This window comes from Pristiophorus japonicus, chromosome 12 (assembly GCF_044704955.1).
Source record: "Pristiophorus japonicus isolate sPriJap1 chromosome 12, sPriJap1.hap1, whole genome shotgun sequence".
Lineage (NCBI taxonomy): Eukaryota > Metazoa > Chordata > Chondrichthyes > Pristiophoridae > Pristiophorus > Pristiophorus japonicus.
The window spans coordinates 172,448,687-172,474,121 of NC_091988.1; the positions used below are offsets into that span (position 1 = coordinate 172,448,687).

The 25,435-nt window shown below is 41.2% G+C and overlaps 1 protein-coding gene across 6 annotated transcripts in view; it reads left to right on the plus strand.

The window, feature by feature from the left end:
* The window catches only part of LOC139277557 (tumor protein D54-like), an 85,983-nt gene that overhangs the window by 49,523 nt on the left and 11,025 nt on the right, over positions 1–25,435 (plus strand). For 5 of the 6 annotated variants that reach the window (XM_070896159.1, XM_070896163.1, XM_070896161.1 and 2 more), the window contains 2 exons: positions 5,651–5,752; positions 13,317–13,365. In XM_070896159.1, the coding sequence (XP_070752260.1) occupies positions 5,651–5,752; positions 13,317–13,365 (151 nt within the window). Of the gene's footprint in view, positions 1–5,650; positions 5,757–13,316; positions 13,366–25,435 lie in introns of those variants that run through there. The other variant, XM_070896164.1, reaches the window with a different exon arrangement.

The following is a 25,435-nucleotide window of genomic DNA, read 5'->3' on the forward strand; positions in this document are numbered from 1 at the left end:
TGGCAGGGGGATGGGAACCAATGCAGGGAGATAGAGGGAAACAAAAAGGAGATAAAAGCAAAAGACGGAAAGGAGATGAGGAAAAGTGGAGGGCAGAGAAACACAAGGCAAAGAACAAAAAGGGCCACTGTACAGCAAAATTCTACAAGGACAAAGGGTGTTTTTTAAAAAAAAAAACAAGCCTGAAGGCTTTGTGTCTTAATGCAAGGAGTATCTATAATAAGGTGGGTGAATTAACTGTGCAAATAGATGTTAACAAATATGATGTGATTGGGATTACAGAGACGTGGCTCCAGGATGATCAGGGCTGGGAACTCAACATCCAGGGGTATTCAACATTCAGGAAGGATAGAATAAAAGGAAAAGGAGGTGGGGTAGCATTGCTGGTTAAAGAGGAGATTAATGCAATAGTTGGGAAGGACATTAGCTTGGATGATGTGGAATCTATATGGGTAGAGCTGCAGAACACCAAAGGGCAAAAAACGTTAGTGGGAGTTGTGTACAGACCTCCAAACAGTAGTAGTGATGTTGGGGAGGGCATCAAACAGGAAATTAGGGGTGCATGCAATAAAAGTGCAGGGTGACTTTAATATGCACATAGATTGAGCTAACCAAACTGGAAGCAATACGGTGGAGGAGGATTTCCTGGAGTGCATAAGGGATGGTTTTCTAGACCAATATGTCGAGGAACCAACTAGGGGGGAGGCCATCTTAGACTGGGTGTTGTGTAATGAGAGAGGATTAATTAACAATCTCGTTGTGCGAGGCCCCTTGGGGAAGAGTGACCATAATATGGTGGAATTCGACAATGGGATGGAGAATGAAAGTTAATTCAGAGACCATGGTCCAGAACTTAAAGAAGGGTAACTTTGAAGATATGAGGCGTGAATTGGCTAGGATAGATTGGCAAATGATACTTAAGGGGTTGACTGTGGATGGGCAATGGCAGACATTTAGAGACCACATGGATGAACTACAACAATTGTACATTCCTGTCTGGCGTAAAAATAAAAAAGGGAAGGTGGCTCAACCGTGGTTATCAAGGGAAATCAGGGATAGTATTAAAGCCAAGGAAGTGGCATACAAATTGGCCAGAAATAGCAGCGAACCCGGGGACTGGGAGAAATTTAGAACTCGGCAGAGGAGGACAAAGGGTTTGATTAGGGCAGGGAAGCTTGCAGGGAACATTTAAGGCGGATTGCAAAAGCTTCTATAGATATGTAAAGAGAAAAAGGTTCGTAAAGACAAATGTAAGTCCCCTGCAGTCAGAATCAGGGGAAGTCATAACAGGGAACAAAGAAATGGCAGACCAATTGAACAAGTACTTTGGTTCGGTATTCACTAAGGAGGACACACAACCTTCCGGATATAAAAGGGGTCAGAGGGTCTAGTAAGGAGGAGGAAGAACTGAGGGAAATCCTTATTAGTCGGGAAATTGTGTTGGCTAAATTGATGGGATTGAAGGCCGATAAATCCCCAGGGCCTGATGGACTGCATCCCAGAGTACTTAAGGAGGTGGCCTTGGAAATAGCGGATGCATTGACAGTCATTTTCCAACATTCCATTGACTCTGGATTAGTTCCTATCGAGTGGAGGGTAGCCAATGTAACCCCACTTTTTTAAAAAAGGAGGGAGAGAGAAAACAGGGAATTATAGACCGGTCAGCCTGACATCGGTAGTGGGTAAAATGATGGAATCAATTATTAAGGATGTCATAGCAGCGCATTTGGAAAGAGGTGACATGATAGGTCCAAGTTAGCATGGATTTATGAAAGGGAAATCATGCTTGACAAATCTTCTGGAATTTTTTGAGGATGTTTCCAGTAGAGTGGACAAGGGAGAACCAGTTGATGTGGTATATTTGGACTTTCAGAAGGCTTTCGACAAGGTCCCACACAAGAGATTAATGTGCAAAGTTAAAGCACATGGGATTGGGGGTAGTGTGCTGACGTGGATTGAGAACTGGTTGTCAGACAGGAAGCAAAGAGTAGGAGTAAATGGGTACTTTTCAGAATGGCAGGCAGTGACTAGTGGGGTACCGCAAGGTTCTGTGCTGGGGCCCCAGCTGTTTACACTGTACATTAATGATTTAGACGAGGGGATTAAATGTAGTTTCTCCAAATTTGCAGATGACACTAAGTTAGGTGGCAGTGTGAGCTGCGAGGAGAATGTTCTGAGGCTGCAGAGTGACTTGGTTAGGTGAGTGGGCAAATGCATGGCAGATGAAGTATAATGTGGATAAGTGTGAGGTTGTCCACTTTGGTTGTAAAAACAGAGAGACAGACTATTATCTGAATGGTGACAGCTTAGGAAAAGGGGAGGTGCAATGAGACCTGGGTGTCATGGTACATGAGTCACTGAAGGTTGGCATGCAGGTACAGCAGGCGGTTAAGAAAGCAAATGGCATGTTGGCCTTCATAGCGAGGGGATTTGAGTACAGGGGCAGGGAGGTGTTGCTACAGTTGTACAGGGCCTTGGTGAAGCCACACCTGGAGTATTGTGCACAGTTTTGGTCTCCTAACTTGAGGAAGGACATTCTTGCTATTGAGGAGGGAGTGCAGCGAAGGTTCAGCAGACTGATTCCTGGGATGGTGGGACTGACCTATCAAGAAAGACTGGATCAACTGGGCTTGTATTCTCTGGCGTTCAGAAGAGTGAGAGGGGACCTCATAGAAACGTTTAAAATTCTGATGGGTTCAGACAGGTTAGATGCAGGAAGAATGTTCCCAATGTTGGGGAAGTCCAAAACCAGGGGTCCATTCTAAGGATAAGGGGTAAGCCATTTAGGACCGATATGAGGAGAAACTTCTTCACCCAGAGAGTGGTGAACCTGTGGAATTCTCGACCACAGAAAGTTGTTTAGGCCAATTCACTAAGGAGTTAGATGAAGTCCTTACTACTAGGGGGATCAAGGGGTATGGCGAGAAAGCAGGAATGGGGTACTGAAGTTGCATGTTCAGCCATGAACTCATTGAATGGCGGTGCAGGCTAGAAGGGCCGAATGGCCGACTCCTGCACCTAGTTTCTATGTTTCTATGTTTATTGCATATTATTATGTTTCTATTTGATAGTGTCTGGAAACTATTTTTCCTTGGTCCCAGATCGCATCTGCAGAATATAGTGTAAAACAACCAGCACAGTCTCCCTTTCCGTTCCGGCATTGGTTGTTGCAAATCTGTTCTTTCCCCTCAAGATTTTCCCAACTTGCTAAAAATATTAGCCTGACACTGTACTGTCTTCATACATCGGGAGCAATAAGTACTTTATGTAATAAAATTGTCATGGGAAAATAACCAATTTGACTAGTAATTTTATTAAACTGACTTGTACTTTTGTAAATGACGAAAATGGGACGCTGCTTAATACCTAAATTATGTTTTGTTTAAAAAAAAACACTTTTCATTATTCTAGCCTGATGGGATGTGTGCCCTCGACTCCAGCTATGAGGCTTTTCTGGGAACTGCATAATATTTCATGGTCCTTTCTAATATTGATAGATAATGACAACAATTTGCATTGATGCAACACCTTTAACTAGTAAAACGTCATGGGCACTTTAATTGCCAGTTGGTAGGGGAAGGAGCATATTTATTTTTGTCTTTCTAATTGGAAAAGTACTTTGATTCAACTTGGTGCTGCATGTAACCATTATCTATAATTCGCAGCTTACCATCTGTTGGAAAACCAAATTTGAATGTGATCTCTTGTTAAATTTGAATTCCCCCATATCTATGTTATGGAATGGTACATTTATATTGCATTGCCAACCACTTTCTTGAGAATTATGTTCATTTATACTCTTGATTCTGTGCATGAATACATGCTTCACTTGAACTTTGAAGCCGAATACTACACCTTGTCATGCCAGAGAAGTCTCCAGGCACCTCACATACAATTAACTACTTTTGAAATGCAATGACTGTTTGTTTTATCTCGGCAATACAACAGTTGCTCTACATATGGAAAGATCCCACAACCAGTGTAAAGCACTTGCTAGGAAGAATAAATGGTGTTACTGCCAGGCAGCGTAAACCTACATTGTTGAGCTTGAATCTCATTGCAACTGGCCTCAGACTGCAGCACAAATGCAGAAAAGAACTTAAACCTCAGCTTTGGATATTGGATTGGGACACTGGATTAAATGGAGAGATGTATAAAATTTGGTCTGTTTTGCTTAAAACCTTTTGGCTATTTTGAATTTTGCATCAATGTTTTCTCTTTATTTGCCAGTTTTTTTTTTTTACCCTACTTTTTCAAACTGTTTATTTTTTTCTTCAAATTTGTAAGGTTATCCCCTTATGAATGGGTGACACAGTAGCCTTTCACCTTGGGGACCTTAGTTGAAATCCAGCCTAGACTTGGAGTGCAAGTCTGGCTATAAAGTATTATGTGAAATGAGGTTGGATATCAGCCTGGTTCCTGGTGGGCACATGGCTTTCGTGCAAAACTCTCCCCTAATCTGAACTAATTGGCAATCTCTCAGAGAGACCGCAGGATGTCCATTGCAGGAAATGCTGAGACATGTTGTGGCAGAAGAGATGAAGCATTACTTGATGTTGTGATTTGCTAAACTTGATCTGGGAGTGTTTGATACTGGTGATGGATGTTTTGAAACAAGAATTCTGGACCCAGCACTTCCTTCGCTCACTGTGATGAGTACAATCTTTTAAAGAAGGTAAAAAAACAAAAGATGAAAAAAAAATGTAAATCTCAACTGCTGTATGTTTATAGGAGGGCTCGGTTTATTTTTCATTTATGTACTTCATTTCTACCAATGTTAATGGCGGTGTGTGTAGGTCAAGGGTTCACACTCATGGTTTGTCAGTGCTTGCATTTCTGCGTAGAAGACGGTAATTTATCCAGTAGAAATGAAATAAAGTTTGAGTGAGAATCCTGGTACCTCAACAACTGGTTATGGAGTATTAGGAGCAGGGCACTTGCTTCTGTTACTGTGGATGCAAAGGAACTTGGTGACAGGAAATCAGAAAGTGGATGAGAGAAAGTAATGCTAATTTCACCTTGATGGTTTTGATAAACTCCTGTGGTTTGGCGCCATGTGAACTGTTCAATAGTTCATTGGAGTGGAGGCGGGTCTTCTTCAATTCCGAGGGACTGCCACTGATGTAATCCGCAGCTATCCATATTTATGCCCTCTTCTGGCATTTTATTCTATTGTTTTTGTTTGCTCCAGACTTGATGCATCGGTGATTGAATTTGCTTCCTTTATCTCCCATCTGTTTGGCAGATCCTCTCATTTGTTAATCTTTATTCTTTCTTAATTGTCTTGTATTCTGCTCTATATTATTTTTCCCTACAGGTTCTAGCTACAGGAAACCTCCTGCCCAAACTGTTGTGGCTTTTTACCCTTTCTTTCACCAGCTATTACCAGATTGAGATGCTGTGTTGTACATAAGAACATAAGAAATCGGTGCAGGAGTAGGCCATACGGCCCCTCGAGTCTGCTCCGCCATTTAATACGATCATGGCTGATCCGATCATGGACTCGGGTCCACTTCCCTGCCCGCTCTCCACTTTGTATTCTCTTTATATTCTACTGCCATAAACAGCTTTACTTGATTTTTTTTTAAAGTAAATTTGAATTTTTATTTATGCATAACATCCAAACAAACTTACTGTGTTTTTAATACAGGTACAAGAAGACTCAAGCAACGCTTTCTACTGCTGGATCAAGGACCTCCAGTGCCATTTCCAGTGTTGGCTCAGTTCTTAGTAAGACGCTGGGAGACATTAAGTAAGTTTGCTCTTGCGAGACTGTTGCACTTGTCATTTGCTATACAGGCATAAAGTTGTCAATATTTGGAACTGCATAAAGTCATTAAGCTATGTACTTTTGTAACCAAAAACATCGTGGTTTCAAAATGTATTGTCAAAGTTATACTCCTATATTTTTAAATCTGCCAATGCACTAATAGTGAAACTTGAATCATCTCGAATTGCAAACTCGTGTTCTGCTGGTGTCTTTTCTCCATAAACGAAAACTACCAAAAGTTTGAACAAGATGAACCCTGGTGAAATCCACCTTGTAGAAACATTGAAAATTCATATTGACTCATTGAATTTATCAACTGATCAAATCATGGAGCTGTGCAAACATGAGTATATGTAGTAGTCTGCCGTCTCCTTCTCTGTTTATCCAATAAAAACTTGCAAGTCCGCTGTTCTACATGGAAGAGGCAATGCAAAGTATTCACGCTCCAATTACTGGCCTTTAAAATAAATTAGTACCCTTTAAAATAAATAAATATCAGCTTATCCACTTGTCAGGCTAAAAAAAAATCTCTTACTAAGCATGTTAAAGATATTGAGAGTACCTTCAGAACAAAAGTTTTTTTGTGGGAGTTTTTTTCTTTGCTCTCTCACCTTTCATATTCTCTTTACATTGATTCTTCCTTTTAACACTTTATGCTATTTCTTACTTTTTTACTATTTAAGAACAGTCCTGCCCGTTGTTCTATGACTCCATCGTCTCACTGTACATTCTGGAGCTTGAACCAATGTGAGTAAAATTTGGTTCCTTGTGGACTTGGTACAAAGCCAGTTTTAATCAAGGAAAACTTCCTCCTGATCATGCCATTGGGTCAAACTTCAACATCTTTTCAGAGCAGATATTGCAAAGATAATTGAGGAGTGGCTGCACTGAAATAATTGGTCTCGCTGGTCATGGGCCAGGGTTACGATAAACCTTTGTTTCTATTCATAGTTGACAATGCTAGGCGAATTTAATGACTGATTTTTGCACCTTATATTTCAAAAATATCGTGTTTCTGCTTTAGAAATTGTTCAGTGATTAGGGCTGCCAAATGTAGCATGTGTCTCGCACATAGTTTTGCATTATTTTATATGCACGTTCCCCACATTTTTGACTCTCTAACATCAACCTCATTTTACTGTTAACTAGCTAAACAAGAAAGTAGACTACTATACAGTAACTGGCTTTATTTGTATGAAACTAAACTACTGGACTCAGGTACAGAATATTTTTGTGGTGAAGTGTTAACTCTATATTGGTAGGTAAGTACAAATTTAGTCTCTGTTCACATCAGATACTTAAAACTAAAGATATGGTCATTTGGTTTGATTGTAACTATTTAGAGGATCATAAACTGAATTTGACCAAGACCACTTCAGAGACTTTCCTTTTACATTGTATGAACTGAATATACAACCTGACCACGTAACTAAGTACTTGTTATATCTCCAGAAAATGCATACAAAGCTATTCAGGCAACCTGCTAATATTGTGACAATGCAAATGTTGGTACAGTATTAGCAAGAAGTAAATTAATGAATAGCCAATTATACCAATTCTGGCTTCTTTTTCCTTCAGTAAAAGTTGAAGTATTTTTATATTTATTTTTGTTTTTGTTCCGTTTTTTTTTTCCCCCAGTGGTGAGGCAACAGCCATACCATTAAGCATCTTATTGTTGAGATTAAGAGCTAATGTGTGGAGGGTGCTGGATACAAAATTCTGTGACCACTGTTTAACACAGCATTTCAGCAACCTCCTGTTGGTACTCCAGGGATTGCTCACCACTTTTATTGTTTGTAAAAATACACATTTTTAAGCAAGCTTTTACTATTCTCTCTCTTCCCCACCCTTCCACTACCACACCTCAACCAAAATCACTCAAACAGTATGAATGCTGAAATGCTCGTGTTTTTTTTTTAGAAAGTTGATTTGATTATGAATCTTGTCTCTGAATCTGTTCAGGTGCAGATTTTAAGAAAACTTTTTTTTTTTAAAGTTCCACTCATGTGAATAGAGCCTAGAGTGCTGTGGTTTTCTAAGCTACCCTGCATGATTATTGAAGTGTGCTATTTTGCATGTTGAAGAAAAGTCTCATATTTGGATTTATTCTGAAGTTAGTTTGAAATGTGTAGCTGCATGTATTTTGTTTTGTGTATTCTAGACGCTCTGATCCTCTAACATTTATTTTTGTGGTTAAAAGTTTATTCCATTTCAGGCACATCAAAATATATAAAATTCTGCACTCGTGTTGAGCATTTTCCCAGATAAAACATGTCATTCATTTTTAAAGAAAAACTTGGTTGTATGTATAATACTATAAAAGAGTAAGATTCAGGAAAATATTTCTCAGCTGTAATGTATTGCTGAACAATTATTGGAAGGGTATAAAGCAGAATCAACCTCGAACTTTGCAGAATATGACCTATTGTTGAAGAGCTCGAATGTAAACTCTGTACTGCCAGACATTCTACATGAAAGTACACTTAATTCGTTGGGGGGAGGAAACTATTTGAAAAGCTGCTTGGAAGTTAAGAAATGCTTAGTTGCTGTGATTTGTTAAACTTGGGCATGAAGGTTAGTTTAGTTATCCACTAACAAATGTAATTCATATAAGATAGGAATGTATACAGTTTAGACTAGATGCTAATTAAACCTGTTGTGTATGATAGCAAATTGTCAATAGTCATTCTTCTGTACATCTAGCTGAAGGTTGCACATAGCAGGATTAGGTTGAGTGGGGGGTTGGGGGTAGACTGATCTTCCTGGCTAATGGCAAGTTTACTTTGAGGTTGCTGCTGATTGAGGAAAAACTCAAATATTGGGAGCTGGTGGCACTAGATCCTGACTAAAGCCAAATCAAATGTCGTTTTAAATTCTGAAATCTGAGGGTGGCAGAATTTGCAATGAATTGCTTAAAAACAGAAATCTGAAGTATAGTTTCTAGCGCGCTATTAAGCTATAAGAATTCAATGCTGTGCAATATTGAAACACTGAATGATTGCCATTTTGTTTTAGTTGTGCAAAAACTATCTAGATAGAAAGAAATGCCTTTTTTGAAAGTCCACATACACATCAACCGCACTGCCCTCGTCAAACCTTTTCATTACTTCATTAAAGAACTCAAATCAAATTAGTCAAATACGAATAGCCATTAACAAATCAGTGGCAATTAATTTTTCCCAGATTTACTGTGTAAGTTTCCCCACCACCAGCGTTGGGCTAACAGGCCTGTAGTTGCTGAATTTATCCCTCTCTCCTTTTTAGAACAAGGGTGTAACATTTTCAATCCTCCAGTCCTCTGGCACCACTCTCACATCTAAGGAGGATTGGATGATTGTGACCAGAGCCTCTGCAATTTCCACCCATTACTTCCTTCAGCAACCTAGAATGCATCCCATCTGGACTGGGTGAAATTTCTAATTTGAGCACTGCCAACCTCCTCTTTATCTATTTTTATCCTATCCAAGTTCTCTACTACCTCTTACTTTACTGTGGCATTGACAACATCCTTTTCTTTAGTGAAGCCAGATACAAAATACTCATTTAGTACCTTAGCCGGGACCCACCCTTCCTTTGACTACCCTTTTACTATTTATAAAAGACTTTTGGGTTCCCTTTTATGTTGCCCACTAATCTGTTCTCATACACCCTCTTTGCCTGATTCATTTCTTTTTTCAGTTCTCCTCTGTACTTTTTGAATGCAGCTTGGTTGTCTACTGAATTATAAACCTGATATTTATCATGAACTTTTTTCTGTTTCATTTTAATTTCTACATCGTTGTCATCCCAGGAGCTCTAGTTTTGGAAGCCCTTCCTTTCCCCCTTGCAGGATGTATCTCATCTGTACCCAAACTATTTCCTGCCAATCTTTGATTCCAATTCACTTGGGCCAGATCCATTTTCAACTCTCTGATATTAGCTCTCCTCCAATTGAGTATTTTCACATTTGATTTTTCTTTGTCCTTTTCCATAGCTACTCCACTAGGCTGAAGGAGATTACAGAGATAAGGAGGAGCAAGGGATTTGAAAACAAGAATGAGAATTTTGAAATCGGGGCGTTGCTTCACCGGGAGCCAATGTAGGTCAGCGAGTACAGGGGTGATGAGTGAGCAGGACTTGAGGCAATCGTGTTTTCAATGACCTCTAGTTCACGTGGAGCCAGCTCGGAGTGTGTTGCAATAGTCAAGTCTAGAGGTAACAAAGGCATGGATGAGGGCTTCTGCAGTGGATGAGCTGAGGCCAGGGCGGAGATGGACGATGTTATTGAAGTGGAAATAGGCGGTCTTAGTAATGCTGCGGATATATGGTCGAAAGCTCATTTCAGGGTTGAATGTGACACCAAGGTTGCGAACAGTGCGGTGTTTGTGGCGGGGACTGAAAACAATGGCTTCGGTTTTCCCGATATTTGGAGAAAATTTCTGCTCATTGAGAACTGGATGTTGGACAAGCAGTCTGACCATTTGGAGATTGTGGAGGGGTCGAGAGAAGTGGTGGTGCAGTTGTCATCAGTGTACATGTGGAAACTGACACTATTTTCCGATGTCGCCAATGGGTAGTATGTAGATGAGAAATAGGGAGCCAAGGATAGATCCTTGGGGGACACCAGAGATAACGATGCGGGAGCGGGAAGGTAAACCGTTGCAGGTGATCCTCTGGCTACGTTTAGATAGATAAGAATGGAACCAAGCGATTGCAGTCCCACCCAGCTGGATGACGGTGGAGAGGCGTTGAAGGATAGAGTGGTCAACGGTGTCACGGGCTGCAGACGTCAAGAAGGACTTCATTCCCAAAACTAGATCCAGTACTGCTTCCTTCCTCGTTGAGCTGGAAACATACTGATCAAGAAAATTCTCTTGTACCCATTTCAGGAATTCCTTCCCCTCTTTGCTCTTCAATCTGTTAGTTTTCAAGTCTCATGCACGATAATATTCAATAGAAATGGTGGGAATTTGTTGAAAAACTATGATGGATAGCTGGATGACGTTATTTGGTTATGATATGTAATGACTCAGAAAAACAACATTTAACTGATCGTAACAAATTCTCAATGTTTTTGTCTTTAGGCTCGCGATAAACATGTTATTCCATACTTGCCCACTATCAAACTTTCAACTTTTATCTGGTGGGAATTATAAGGAGTATGCAGGGTGTTTTAATACTTGGAGGTGGCTGTCAAATTCTTAGTATGTTTGCCAGATTGAGAATTCTTTTGGCAGAAGAAATTCTGTCTTGATGCTACTAAAAACTCTTTGGCTTTGACTGAACAGTGGTTCAGAAATATGTATATATAATCACTGAATTATGTACTCCTCTCAAATAAGGTCAATTAAATGCTAGTATTGCTTTAAGTGTCCACAATTCAGAGCTTAATCTGGACACTTAATACTGGCATTGCTTCTAATGCCAGTTTTTCGTTTTTATACTGTTAGAGAAACTGGGACTAATTTAGTGAATATATTTGTATTTTTGATTGAGTGTTCTGTCACAGTTGATGGGTATTTTTTTTAAAGCCCCGTAAGTCAACAAAAAAACTGTCTTAATAATTGGAGCTGTTGCAGCCAAAGATGTTTCATCTAAATCCCTCTTGGGTATCGTCAATATGGCAGCCAAAAGCATTTTGACAGATTCAGAGGTGTCGTCCTGATATTTCATCATCCTGAAATAACACAATGAACATTAATCAGCATACGAGCGATGTGCTGTTTTTTGCTGTAGTGCAAGTTAATGATATTACTGGCCTAAATTCTAACTGTTCTGGCTGACCTATCTTTCCTTTTTGTTATTGGCTTATTTCAGGTCTCACCCTTTTTCTCAGTCTTTTAGGTAAGATAACTGTGTAGCCTGTTGTGGGGCATAGACTCAAGTCTGACGTGGGCATTTTGTATTCATAAAATGGTGAACTTTTTCTTCACCTTGAGCTCTTGATTTGCTAAATTAACTAGTTTTAGGGTACATTCACACAATAATTGTAGCTTTGATATGAAGTGGTTTTGTTTTGCAAGGATGTTGCAGTTTGTGTAAATTCAGTCTGAATTTGATTTAGAAGCTGACCTGACATCAGAACATAGGAACTTCAAGCCTGATCTGCCATTCAGTCAGATTATGGCTGATGTGTACCTCAACTCCATTTATCCATCTTTGATTCATACCCTTGATACTTTTAACTAACAAAAATCTGTTGATCCCAGTGACCCAGCATTTTTTGGGGAGAATTCCAGATTTTCATTACCCCTTGTGTGAAAAAAGTGCTTCCTGATTTCTCTCCTGAATGGCCTAGCTCTAATGTTAAGATTGTGCTCCCTTGCTCCAGATTCACCCAGCAGAGGAATAGTTTCTCTCTCTTTTTTTTCTCTCCCTCTCCCTCTCCCTCTCCCTCTCCCTCTCCCTCTCCCTCTCCCTCTCCCTGAATCCTTTTGTCATTTTAAATGCATTGATTGGATCACCCTTCAACCTTTTAAAGGACTATAAGCCAAGTTTATGCAATCTAATGAAGAAGGCTAAGATTTCCTGGAGGAGATTGTCTCACGCAACTTTCAGTTTGGCCCTGATGCTCAATTTGAGGTTTGGCCATACTGCAAAAAGCCAAAGACAACTTTGCGCAGATGTTAACTGATAAACGTGCAGCAAGACTGCACCATAAAGGATTTCTCCTCCTAGACACAATGATTACTCGGTGTATAATTTGAATTAATTCTGCAGACACTAAGTTGAGGCCAGGTGTTCCAAGCAGATTGGGAAGTCTGCGGCCAGGAGACTTTGCAGTGCTCGCATGTTAAGATGCCATGGGCGCAGGTCATGTTCCCCATATTGTTGGGATTGGGCATGTCGAGTAACACAATGAAAGGGAGAAAATCGGGGGCTTTTTGAATATCTGTCATCTTGCCTAATTCATTTATGTTCAGAATGTAGTTTACTTAAAGCATTAAGTATTCTTCTAAAAGGAAATCAATTTGAAGGTTTTATTTGAACATCTTCAACTTATGAAGAATTAGCTGTTTTTTGTGTGAGTTGCAGGTTCTTGTTTGTGTAGCTTTTGATCTTGCATTTGTAAAATTACTGTTTGGAATGTTTGAGAAAGCAATGCTTCCTCTGCTCATTGTTAACCTTACCTGCCCATTGGGCAAACATTTCTCTTTATAACTTGGGCTACTTCTTCATTTCTTAATGCTTCCGAGTAGCAGTTACTCCATACGTCATTCAATAAGCATGCCCGCCATGAGGTAATGTATTACTGCATTCATTTGATCTCAACCTCTTCCTTTCTCTGAAGTTTCTATATTCCTGCTAATACTTACTCTTTTAATTACCCAGTAGTGCAACATTTCATTTTGTTACAAGTTTTACCTTGTGTACTTCCAAGTCTCGTACCATTATTGCTGGTCCTAATGTTTTATCATAATTGTATAGTTTTATGATTTATATCAAATGTAGTTATTCAATTAACCGGTTAGATACCAAGGACTTGTTGAATTGTCTGCAGTTCTGAGATTTAAATGTATTTGGTTTAATTATCAAACATTCAAAAATGTCTACTTTTTGATTTCAGGGAATCGCCTACCTTTAAGTCATTTGAAGAAAGCGTTGGAAATCTAAAGGTATGAAATAAAAGCAAATGTGCAGACAGATTTTTAAAACATTTCCTGCTAATTGGAAAGCAAATTCAGTATGGAGAAATAGATTCTCTCATGCTGCAGTTTCCATCATTTTCACATTGCATCAAAAGCAATTCTCACCCAAAACACTTGCCCCTCATGAAATATTTATAATTATCTCCAACTTGTGGATTTGCAGTGACCACGTAGCTTTTGAAGTTTAACAAGTTTCAGCTGTGGCAAATGGTTTATTTCCATGAGATGAAATGTGGAATGAGTTTCTCCATCATTGTCGGGCTGTCGTACCCAACTAAGAGCTGATCATTGTAAAGTGGTTGTCTGAGTGCATTAAACGGTAAGCTTCAATAATAGCTAGGAATATTCTCCTCAAAAACATCATAGCCAGGGCCATGGATTTATGGTGACTATATAAATCAAATTCCATTTTCATTGCATAGGAATTCTGGGATTTTTTTTTAATGGTCACATTCCTCTGTTTACTGCTACTAATTTAAGGTGGCTAAATATATCAACTTCTCTCTTTTCCAGGATTTTTAACCAGTATTTTAGAGCTTGAATTATGTCAATTTTTCAGTGAAAACTGCCCATCAGTGGACTTTATCATACCCTTGTAAGGAAACACTGTATAGATTGCAGAAGTGCACTTACTTGTAACTGTCCAGTGACAATTTTATATCAAGATGGAGCCCCTGAACATAACCTGTTGGAAACCTGTATTATGCCCTGAACTGCATAATGCACAACCATTTTGTACCTAAAATGTTCATAATCTATGTAACGTATTCAATTTGTGATGTATGTTGCACACTCCTTATGCACTAATAATCCGGTGACATGAATTCAAATCCCACCACGGCAGCTGGGGAATTTAAATTCAGTTAATTAAATAAATCTGGAATAAAAATCTAATATTCGTAATGGTGACCATGAAGCTACATAGTTCACTCATGTCCTTTAGGACAAGAAATCTGCTGGCCTTGCCCAATCTGGCCTATATGAGACTTCAGACTCAACAATGTAGTTGACTCGTAACTGCCCTCTTTAATGGCCCAGCAAGCTACTCAGTTGTAACAAACCGCTACGAGAAACAATAAGAATAAAACTGACTGACCATCCGGCTTCAGATTCAGATGTGACAACGGCACACCCAGTCCAGTCAACCCTCACTAACATCTGGGGACTTGTGCCAAAACTGGGAGAGCTGTCGCACAGACTAGTCAAGCAACAGCCTGACATAGTCATACTCTCAGAATCATACCTTTCAGCCAACGTCCCTGACTCCTTCATTATCATCCCTGAATATGTCCTGTCCCACTGGCAGGACAGTGATATAGTCAGGAGGGAGTGTCTTCCGGAGTCCTCAACATTGACTCCTGACCCCATGAAGTCTCATTGCATCAGGTCAAACATGGGCAATGAAACATCCTGCTGATTACCACCTAATGCCCTCCCTCAGCTGATGAATCATTACTCCTCCATGTTGAACACCACTTGAAAGAAGCACTGAAACAGCAAGTGCACAGGATGTATTTTGGGTAGGGGACTTCAATGTCCATTGGCACGAGTGGCTTGGTAGCACCACTACTGATGGAGCTGGCCGAATCCTGAAGGGCATAGTTGCCAGACTGGGCTTAGATTAGGTGGAGAGAGAACCAACACGAGGGGAAAATGTGCTTGACCTTGTCATAACATAAGACATAGGAGTAGGCATAGGCCATTCGGCCCCTCGAGCCTGTTCTGCCATTCAATTAGATCATGGCTGATCTTTGACCTCAACTCCACTTTCCTGCACTGGCCCCATATCCCTTGATTCCCTTAATATCCAAAATTCTATCGATCTCTGTCTTGAATATACTGAGCCTCCACAGCCCTCTAGGGTCGAGAATTTCAAAGATTTACCATGTTCTGAGTGAAGATATTTCTCATTAGTCCTAAATGGTTGACCACTTATTCTGAGACTGTGACCCTAAATCTAGACTCCCCAGTTAGGGAAAACATTCTCCCTGCATCTACCCTGTCAAGCCATGTGAGAATTTTGTAACTTTCAATGAGATTACCTCTCATTCTTTTAAACTCTCGAATATAGGCCTAGTCTACTCAATCTCTCTTCATAGGACAGTCCCCTCATCCCGGGAATCAATCTGGTGAATCTTCATTGCACTCCCTCTATGGCAAGTATATCCTTCCTTGGGTAAGGAGATCAAAACTGTACACAATACTCCAGGTGTGGTCTCCAACAGGGCCCTATATAATTGCAGTAAGACATCTTTACTCTTGTACTCAAATCCTCTTGTAATAAAGGCAAACATACCATTGCTTTCCTAATTGCTTGCTGTACCTGCATGTTAATGTTCACTGATTTTGTGTACAAGGACACCCAGGTCCCCCTGAACACCAATATTTCCCAATCTCTCGCCATTTAAAAATACTCTACTTTCTATTTTTCTGACTGAAGTGGGTAGCTTCACATTTCTCCACATTATATTCCATTTGCCATGTTCTTGCCCACTCACTTAGCCTATCTCTAAACCCTTTAAGCCTTTTTGCATCCTCCTCACAACTTATGTTCCCACCTAGCTTTGCATCATCAGCAAACTTGGATTATATTACATTTGGTTCCCTCATCCAAATCATTGATAAAGATTGTGATAGCTGAGGCCCAAGCACTGATCCTTGCGGTACCGCACTAGTTACAGTCTGCCAACCTGAAAATGATACGTTTATTCCTACACTCTGTTTTCTGTCCGTTAACCAATCCTCAATCCATGCTAGTTTGTCCTCAGTCACAGATGCAATTGTCCTTGACAATATTGTTAGCAGTGACCACCACACAATCCTTGTGGAAACAAAGTCCCGTCTTCACACTGAGGACATCCTGCATCCTGTTGTGTGGCACTTACCGCCATGCTAAATGGGATAGGTTCAGAACAGATCTAGCAGCTCAAAACTGGACATCCATGAGACATCGTAGGCCATCGGCGGCAGCAGAAATGTATTCCACCACAATCTGTAACCTCCTGGCTTGGCATATCCCTCACTCTACCATTACCATCACCATCATGCCAGAGGAGTAACCCTGGTTCACTGAGGAGTGCAGAAGACCATGGCAGGAGCAGCACCAAACATTCCTAAAAATGAGGTGCCAACCTGGTGAAGCTATAGTATAGGACTACATGCATGCTAACAGTGGAAGCTGCATGCTATAGGCAGAGCTAAGCAATCCCACAACTAATGGATTAGATCAAAGCTGCAGTCCTACCACATCCAATTGTGAATGGTGGTTGACAAACAACGAACGGGGGAAGGAGGAGTGTCCATGAACATCCCCAACCTCTATGATATACATAGTACATGAGTGCAAAAGACAAAGTTAAGTGTTTGCGACCATCTTCAGCCAGAAATGCTGAGTGGATGATCCATCTCGGCCTCCACCATCACAGAAGCCACGCTTCAGCCAATTCAATTCACTCCAAGTAAAATCAACAAAGGCTGTGGTTTCCAACTACACCCCGGCTGTTGTGCTGAAAGCTTGTGCTCCAGAATTAGCCACGCTTCTAGCCAAGTTTATCCAGTACAGCTACAACACTTGCATCTACCCACGAAAGTGGAAAATTGCCCTGTTATGCGCTGTCCACAAAAAACAGGGCCAATCCAGTCTAGTCAATTTCCGCTCTATCAACTTACACTCAGTTGTCAGCAAAGTGATAGAAGGTGTCATCAACAGTGCTGTCAAGCGACACTCACCAATAACTTGCTCACCGATGCCCAGTTTGGGTTTCACCAGGACCAATCTGCTCCATACCCCATTACAGTGTCTGTCCAAACCTGGACAAAAGAGCTGAATTCCAGAGGTGAGGTGAGAGTGACTGCCTTGACATTTGACTGAGTATGGCATTAAAGAGCCCAGTAAAATTGAAGTCGATGGGAATCTGGAGGGAAACTCTTCTAGCTGGAGTCAATGCTAGCACAAAGGAAGATGGTTGTGATTATTGGAGTTCTCCGTTCCAGGACATTGCTGCAGTGCCCTTGGCCCAACCATCTTCAGCTGCTTCAACAATGGCCTTCCCTCCATCATAAGATCAGAAGTGGGGATGTTCGCTGCTGGTTGCGCAATGTTCAGTTTCATTCTCAATTCCTCAGATAATTAAGCAGTCCATGTCTGCATGCAGCAAGATGTGGACAAGTTTCAGGTCTGGGCTGATAAGTGGCAAGTAACATTCATGCCACATGAGTGCCAATTATAGAGAGAGTCTTGCCACCTTCCCTTGACATTCAAAAGCGATACCATCGTCGAGTCCCCATCAACATCCTTAGGGTCCCATTGACCAACAAGTAACTACCAGCCACATAAATACTGTGGTTACAAGGGCAGGTCAGAGGCTTGGTATTCTGAAGAGAGTGACTCACCTCTTGACTCTCCCAAAGGGCAGCAGACACATGCGAACACCACCACCTCCAAGTTCCCATCTAACTCACACCATCCTGACTTGGAAGTATATCACCATTCCTTCATCGTCTGTGTGTCAAAATCCTGGAACTCCTGACCTGATAGCACTGTCAGAGTATCTTCAGCACAGCAACTGCAGCGATTCAAGAAGGCAGCTCACCACCACCTTCTCTAGGGCAATTAGGGATGGGCAATAACTGCTGGCTTTGCCAGCAACATCATTTCCTGTGAATGAACTTAAAAAATAAATAAATAAAATAAGTTGGGTATTACCAATCTGTCCTGCCTCTGAGGCATCGCGTTGAGATTTTTCCTATTATAAGTTAACTCACGCAGCCCTCCCTACAGCTGCACACTTATGTTCTAACATAAGAAATAGGAACCAGAGTGCACCACCAGGCCCCTCGAGTCTGCTCTGCCATTTAATAAGATCATGGCTGATCTGATCATGGACCCAACTCCACTTCTCTGCCTGCTCCCCTTAACCCTTTATTCCCTTATTGCTCAAAAATCTGTGTCTCTCTACCTTAAATATATTCAATGACCCAACCTCCACACCTCTCTGGGGCAGAGAATTCCATAGATTTACAACGCTCAGCGAAGAAATTCCTCCTCCTGTTTTAAATGGGCGGCCCCTTATTCTGAGACTATGTTCCCTAGTTCTAGTTTCCTGAGTGGAAATATCTTCTCTGCATCCACCTTGTCGAGCCCTCTCATTATCTGATGTTTTGATAAGATCACCTCTCATTCTTCTGAATTCCATTGAGTATAGGTCTAACCTACTCGACCTATCTTAAGTCAATCCCCTCATCTATGAACAGCCTCCAATGCAAGTATATCCTTCCTTAACTACGGAGACCAAAACTGTACGGTGTGCCCTCACCCATACCCTGTACAGTTGTAGCAGGACTTCTCTGCTTTTATACTCTCTCCCCCTTGGAATAAAGGGCAACATTCCATTTGCCTTCCTGATTACTTGCTGTAACTGCATACCAACTTTTTGTGTTTCATGCACAAGGACTTCCAGGTCCCTCTTTACTGCAGCATTTTGCAATTTTTCTCCATTTAAATTATAATTTTCTTTTCTATTTTTTTGTGCCAAAGTGGATAACTTCACATTTTGCCACATTACACTCCATCTGCCAAATTTTTGCCTCCTCACTTAGCCTGTCTCTATCTCTTTGCAGAATTTTTGCATCCTCCTCACAATTTGCTTTCCCACCCATCTTTGTATCAGCAGCAAACTTGGCTACATTACACTCTGTTCCTTCATCCAAGTCATTATTAGAGATTGTAAATAGTTGAGGCCCCAGCACTGATCCCTGCGGCACCCCACTAGTCACTGTTTGCCAACCGGAATATGACCCATTCATCTCGACTCTGTTTTCTGTTTGGTTGCCAATCCTCTATCCATGCGAATATATTACCCCTGACCCCGTGAACTTTTATCTTGTGCATTAACCTTTTATGTGGAACCTTATCGAATGCCTTCTGGAAATCCAAATACACCACATCCACTGGTTCCCCCTTATCCACCCTACTCGTTACATCCTCAAAGAAGTCCAGCAAATTTGTCAAACATCATTTCCCTTTCATAAAACCATGCTGATTCTGCTTGATTGAATTATGCATTTCCAAATGTCCCGCTACTGCTTCCTTAGTATGGACTCCAGCATTTTCCCAATGACCGATGTTAGGCTAACTGGTCTATAGGTTCCTGCTTTTTGTCTGCCTCCTTTTTTAAATAGGGGCGTTACATTTGTGGTTTTCCAATCCTCTAGGACTGCCCCAGAATCCAGGGCATTTTGGTAGATTACAACCAATAACTTTTATATAGCTCCTATAAAGTAGTAAAACATCCCAAGGTGCATCACAACAGTGTTACAGACAAATGAGTCACAGAAGAAATTATGGCTGAGAAGTCGGTTTAACGAGCGTCTTAAAGGAGGAAAGAGAGGTAGAGAGGCATAGAGGTTTAGGGAGGGAGTTCCAGAGCTTGGGGCCCAGGCAGCTGAAGGCATGACCACCGATGGTTGAGCGGTTATAATGAGAGTTGTTTAAGAGGCCAGAGTTTGAGGAGCGCAGACATCTTGTGGGATTGTGAGGCTGCAAAAGATTGGAGATAGGGAGGGGCAAGTCCATGGAGTAATTTGTAAATGAGGATGAGAATTTTGAAATCAAGGCGTTATTTAACTAGGAGCCAATGTAGGTCATAAAGCACAGGGGTGATGGGTGATCTTGACTTGGTGCGGGTTAGTACACAGGCTGCTGAGTTTTCGATGACCAAGTTTACGTAGTGTGGAATGTGGAAGGCTGGCCAGGAGTGAGTTGGAGTAGTCAAATCTAGATGCATCCACTATCTGCAGCCACCTCTTAAGACCCGAGGATGTAAGCCATCAGGTCCAGGGGACTTGTCTGCCTTTAGTCCCATTATTTTACTGAGTACTACTACATTAGTGATTGTATTAAGTTCTTCCCTCCTTATAGCCCCTTGATTATCCACAATTGGGATGTTTTTAGTGTCTTCTACCGTGAAGACTAATACAAAACATTTGTTTAATGTCTCTGCTATTTCCCTGTTCTCAATTATTAATTCCCCAGTCTCATCTTCTAGGGGACCAACATTTACTTTAGCCTCTCTTTTCCTTTTATGTACCTGTAGAAACTTTTACTAACTTTTTATATTTCGTGCTAGTTTACTTTCATTATTTTATCTTTTTTCAGTCGTTCTTTGCTGGCTTTGAAACATTTCCCTATCCTCTGGCCTCCCACTCGTCTTAGCCACATTGTCTGCCCTGGTTTTAAATTTGATACAATCCCTTATTTCCTTAGTTAGCCACGGATGGTTAACCCTTCTCTTAGTCTTTCCTTCTCATTGGGATATATTTTTGTTGCGAGTTATGAAATATCTCCTTAAATGTCTGCCACTGCTCAGCAACCGTCCCATACTTTAACCTATTTTCCCAGTCCACTTTAGCCAACTCTGCCCTGATATCTTTGTAGTTTCCTTTATTTAAGGACTCTGGTTTGAGATCCAACTTTCATGCCTTCCAATTGAATTTGAAATTCAGCCATGTTATGGTCACTCATTCCTAGAGGATCATTTCCTATGAGAACATTTGTTAATCCTGTCTGTTACACAGTAGCAGATCTAAGATGGTCTGCTCCCTGGTTGTTTCTGCAATGTACTGTTTAAGGAAACTATCCCGGATACACTCTATGAACTCTTCCTTAAGGCTACCCTGGCCAATTTGCTTTGTCCAATCAATATGAAGGTAAAAATTGCCCATGATTATTGCCGTTCCTTTATTACAAGTCACCATTATTTCTAGATTTATACTCTGTCCAACAATGTAGCTACTGTTGGGGGGCCTATAGACTATGCCCACCAGTGACTTTTTCCCCCATATTATTCCTTATCGCCATCCAAACTGATTCAACATCTTGATCTTCTGAGCCAATATCATTTCTCACTGACGCACTGATCTCATCCTTCATTAAAAGTGCTACCCCACCTCCTTTTCCTTTCTCTGCCCTTCTGAATATTTAGTTCCCAGTCCTGGTCACCTTGCAACCAAGTCTCTGTAATGGCTATCAGATCGTATCCATTTGTATCTATTTGTGCTGTCAATTCATCTATTTTGTTACGAATGCTATGTGCATTCAGTTAAAGAGCTTTTAAAATTATTTTTTTTTTACCATTTTTTTTTTCCTGCTCTGACCCCACTTTCTGATTTACCTTTGTTTATACATTCTGTCCCTTCCTGGCACACTGGTTTTCATTTTCCCCCAGTGCTACCCTGATCTATTGCCTTCTCGTTCTTTTACCTTTTAAATTATTGCTTACCTGAATCCTCACCCTCACTAATTAGATTAAAGCCCTCTCTACAGCCCTAGTTATTTGATTCGCCAGGACCCTAGTCACAGCACGGTCTAAGTGGAGTCTGTCCAAATGGCACAGCTCCCTCTTACCCCAGTACTGGTGCCAGTGTCCCACAAACCAAAACCCATTTCTCCCACATCAGTCTTTGAGCCACGTGTTTAACTCTCTGATTTTATTTACTGTATGAAAATTTGCTTGTGGCTCAGGTAGTAATCCAGAGATTATTACCTTTGTGGTTCTGTTTTTTAATTTGGCCCCTAGCTGCTCATAATCCCTCAGCAGAATCTCTCTGTCCTATCTGTCGTTGGTACCACGTGGACCACGACAACTGGATCCTCCCCCCCACATTCCAAGTTCCTCCCCAGCCCGGAGATGTTCTTAATCCTGGCACCAGGCAGGCAATACAGCCTTATACTACAATGTTTCTTCTTGCACTCTTTCCTCCCCCCCCACCCCCCCGAATGGCCCCCTGTACCAAGGTGCTGTGGTTAACTTGCTCATCCTCCCTGCAGTCCCTGCTCTGAGTAAGATCTTCAAACCTGTTGGACCCCATACCTTCCTCACTCGTCGTCACACCTCCTGTCCTTGACCACAGATCGAATTTGAATTAACTATTCTAATTGGTGTGACTAGCTCCTGGTTCGTGGCGTCCAGGTAACTTTTCCCCCTCCCTGATGTCAGTGTCTGCAGCTCAGATTCCACCTCATCAACACGGAGCCGAAGTTCCTCGAGCTGCAGACACTTGCTGCAGATGTGGTTGTGATTGACCTCAACGAGGTCAACCAGCTCCCACATACAACAGCAGAAACACATTACCTGTCCTACCATCTGTAATGTATTTAATTAATTAGATTTAGTTTTTAGTTATTAATCGCGGCCCCTAATCTCAGGCCCTTAATTTAAAGCAAGAAAAGAGAGAGAAAAGCTCACCAACCAATTACTGCCCTGCTTTCCTGTGATATCGAATTTAGTCGCCCTGTTAGCATGCAGGTACAGCAGGCGGTTAAGAAAGCAAATGGCATGTTGGCCTTCATAGCGAGGGGATTTGAATACAGGGGCAGGGAGGTGTTGCTACAGTTGTACAGGGCCTTGGTGAGGCCACACCTGGAGTATTGTGTACAGTTTTGGTCTCCTAACTTGAGGAAGGACATTCTTGCTATTGAGGGAGTGCAGCGAAGATTCACCAGACTGATTCCCGGGATGGCGGGACTGACCTATCAAGAAAGACTGGATCAACTGGGCTTTATTCACTGGAGTTCAGAAGAATGAGAGGGGACCTCATAGAAACGTTTAAAATTCTGACGGGTTTAGACAGGTTAGATGCAGGAAGAATGTTCCCAATGTTGGGGAAGTCCAGAACCAGGGGTCACAGTCTGAGGATAAGGGGTAAACCATTTAGGACCGAGATGAGGAGAAACTTCTTCACCCAGAGAGTGGTGAACCTGTGGAATTCTCTACCACAGAAAGTAGTTGAGGCCAATTCACTAAATATATTCAAAAGGGAGTTAGATGAAGTCCTTATTACTCGGGGGATCAAGGGTTATGGCGAGAAAGCAGGAAGGGGGTACTGAAGTTTCATGTTCAGCCATGAACTCATTGAATGGCGGTGCAGGCTAGAAGGGCTGAATGGCCTGCTCCTGCACCTATTTTCTATGTTTCTATGTTTCTATGTTCTCCTTTGTTGCCCTTTCTTACCTGCTCGCACTGTTCCCTGTGGTGGCTGCTCGCTGCTTTTATGCTCTGCTGCTGCTTGGGTGTTCCCTCCTTGGTCAGGGATGTCAGCAATGCTAGATCAAGCTTCCCAAGATATCCATACTTGTATCTACAACATCATTAATGAGCTCAGAGAATTTTGCTTTGTGTAAACTTTGTGTGCAGCATCACGGGAGATCCACTCATTTAAAAAAAAAATACACCAAAAAAGGAAATTTCCATTCTGGGTATCACTTAAAATTATTCTCCAGATCTGCCTCGGAACAGCTTTGGAAGTCATTTGTCTGAAATACTTAAGTGGCTGAGCTGCTTCTGTCTGATGAATGGTGGTGTGGACTGGAGGTCCTAGCTCTGCATCTGAAATTTAAAGCTGGCTGGATGATTCGGAGAACTTTTTGCTACTGTTTTGGATCAAGAGGGTAGATTTAAAATGCTCAGCTGGACATTAATGTATCAATTATTGGTAGGCCAGAATCAAAAGAGAGAAGGGCAAAGTTAACAATTTATTACATGATTGATTTATAATTTGTACAAATAGAAATTATGATTGCTGCTCATACCAAATTTTGTAGGAGAACAGCATTGATTATAATTCACACTGAATGTTCCTTGATGGAAGGGAATTAATTGTTGGTTAAAACACAAGACGGGCCTAAAATTCGCCACCATTTTGCTCCATTTTTTTGGGGAGCTAAGTGTTTTTTGGAACTAACTTAATTTTGCAAGTTTCGCCAAGGGTTTAATGCCGGCCGTACTTAACAGATAACGGACTTTTTTTTCCAGTACCGTTTTTCTGACGTCACTCTGGGTCAAACCTCCCCGTAATGCCATTTTTGCCCGGTTTTGCAAGTTTCGCCAATAAGGATTTTTTTTTTAAACAGCACTGGGAACCACTTTGTAAAACCTTACCTTGCCAAATCGGAGTCCCATCAAAATCGGCATTACCAACGCCATCTAGATTTGTTGTGTTGATCTGTATTTATTATGTTCCTATTGAATGTCTTGATGCAATATTATCTTTGAATTACTTCATTATAAAAGAAAGTTATTTTATTTTTAGAACTTAATATTTACTGTGATAAAACACATGGTGGGCCATTTGGCCAAGTAACACCTAACATGCTCAGTGACTGACTGTGGAACAGTAAAACAAAGAAAAGTTGTGAACTGTCGGCAGAGTCCAGCAGCTCAGATGAGGAGTTCACGTTTCACCATCAAAACACTCCCAGTGCAGGTACAGCATGGGTTAGCTACAGAGTAAAGCTCCCTCGACTCAATTATATAAAAGCAGCCCTCAGCCCACATTTCCTTTCTCTGGGAACCGGAGCGAGACAGCTCAATCCCTCCCATTGTGCCTCGCGTTACCCTGGAAACCTAAATTCTTGGGCATGCGTAGAGAACGAGCCGCACCTTTTCAGCACTAACAATTAGCTCCATCCTCAAAACCAAAGATCTTTCTGTGTTGCGCCAAAATTAAAACTAATTTTGGCAAAACTTCGGACTTTTTTGGGGGCGTTATTTCGGACTAAAAAAATGGCCGTTAATCTGAAATAACGGCAACGTGGTATTTTGGGCCCTTTATTTTCCAACTTGTGTTTTTTTTAAACTAACTTCTTTGAAGAATTTTATTTAAAGGCTAATCCACACACTTCATTGCACACATTGTACTATTGATGTATTCTTCTGAATGGATACTGAAATAGTTTTAATTACTGGATATCAATGAGGTGCCAATATTTGCTTACTGAAGTAGTAACAGTTGAGTTTTTCTGTGTTGCAGTTATTTAACAGCAAAACTTAGCCAGTATTTCTTTGAGGAAAAACAACAAAGTCAGAGGCTGAGTTAACCTAAAGGTGCACACATTCATATTGGCTAGATTAATGGTGGCTGAGGCAGAGAGTTTGGACCAGGTGCACAAGTATCTGCCAGTAAATCTATTCTAAGCAGAACTGAGAGAAAGTCGGGAGTATATCCATCACATTTTAGCAGCATTTAATGGGTTATGGGG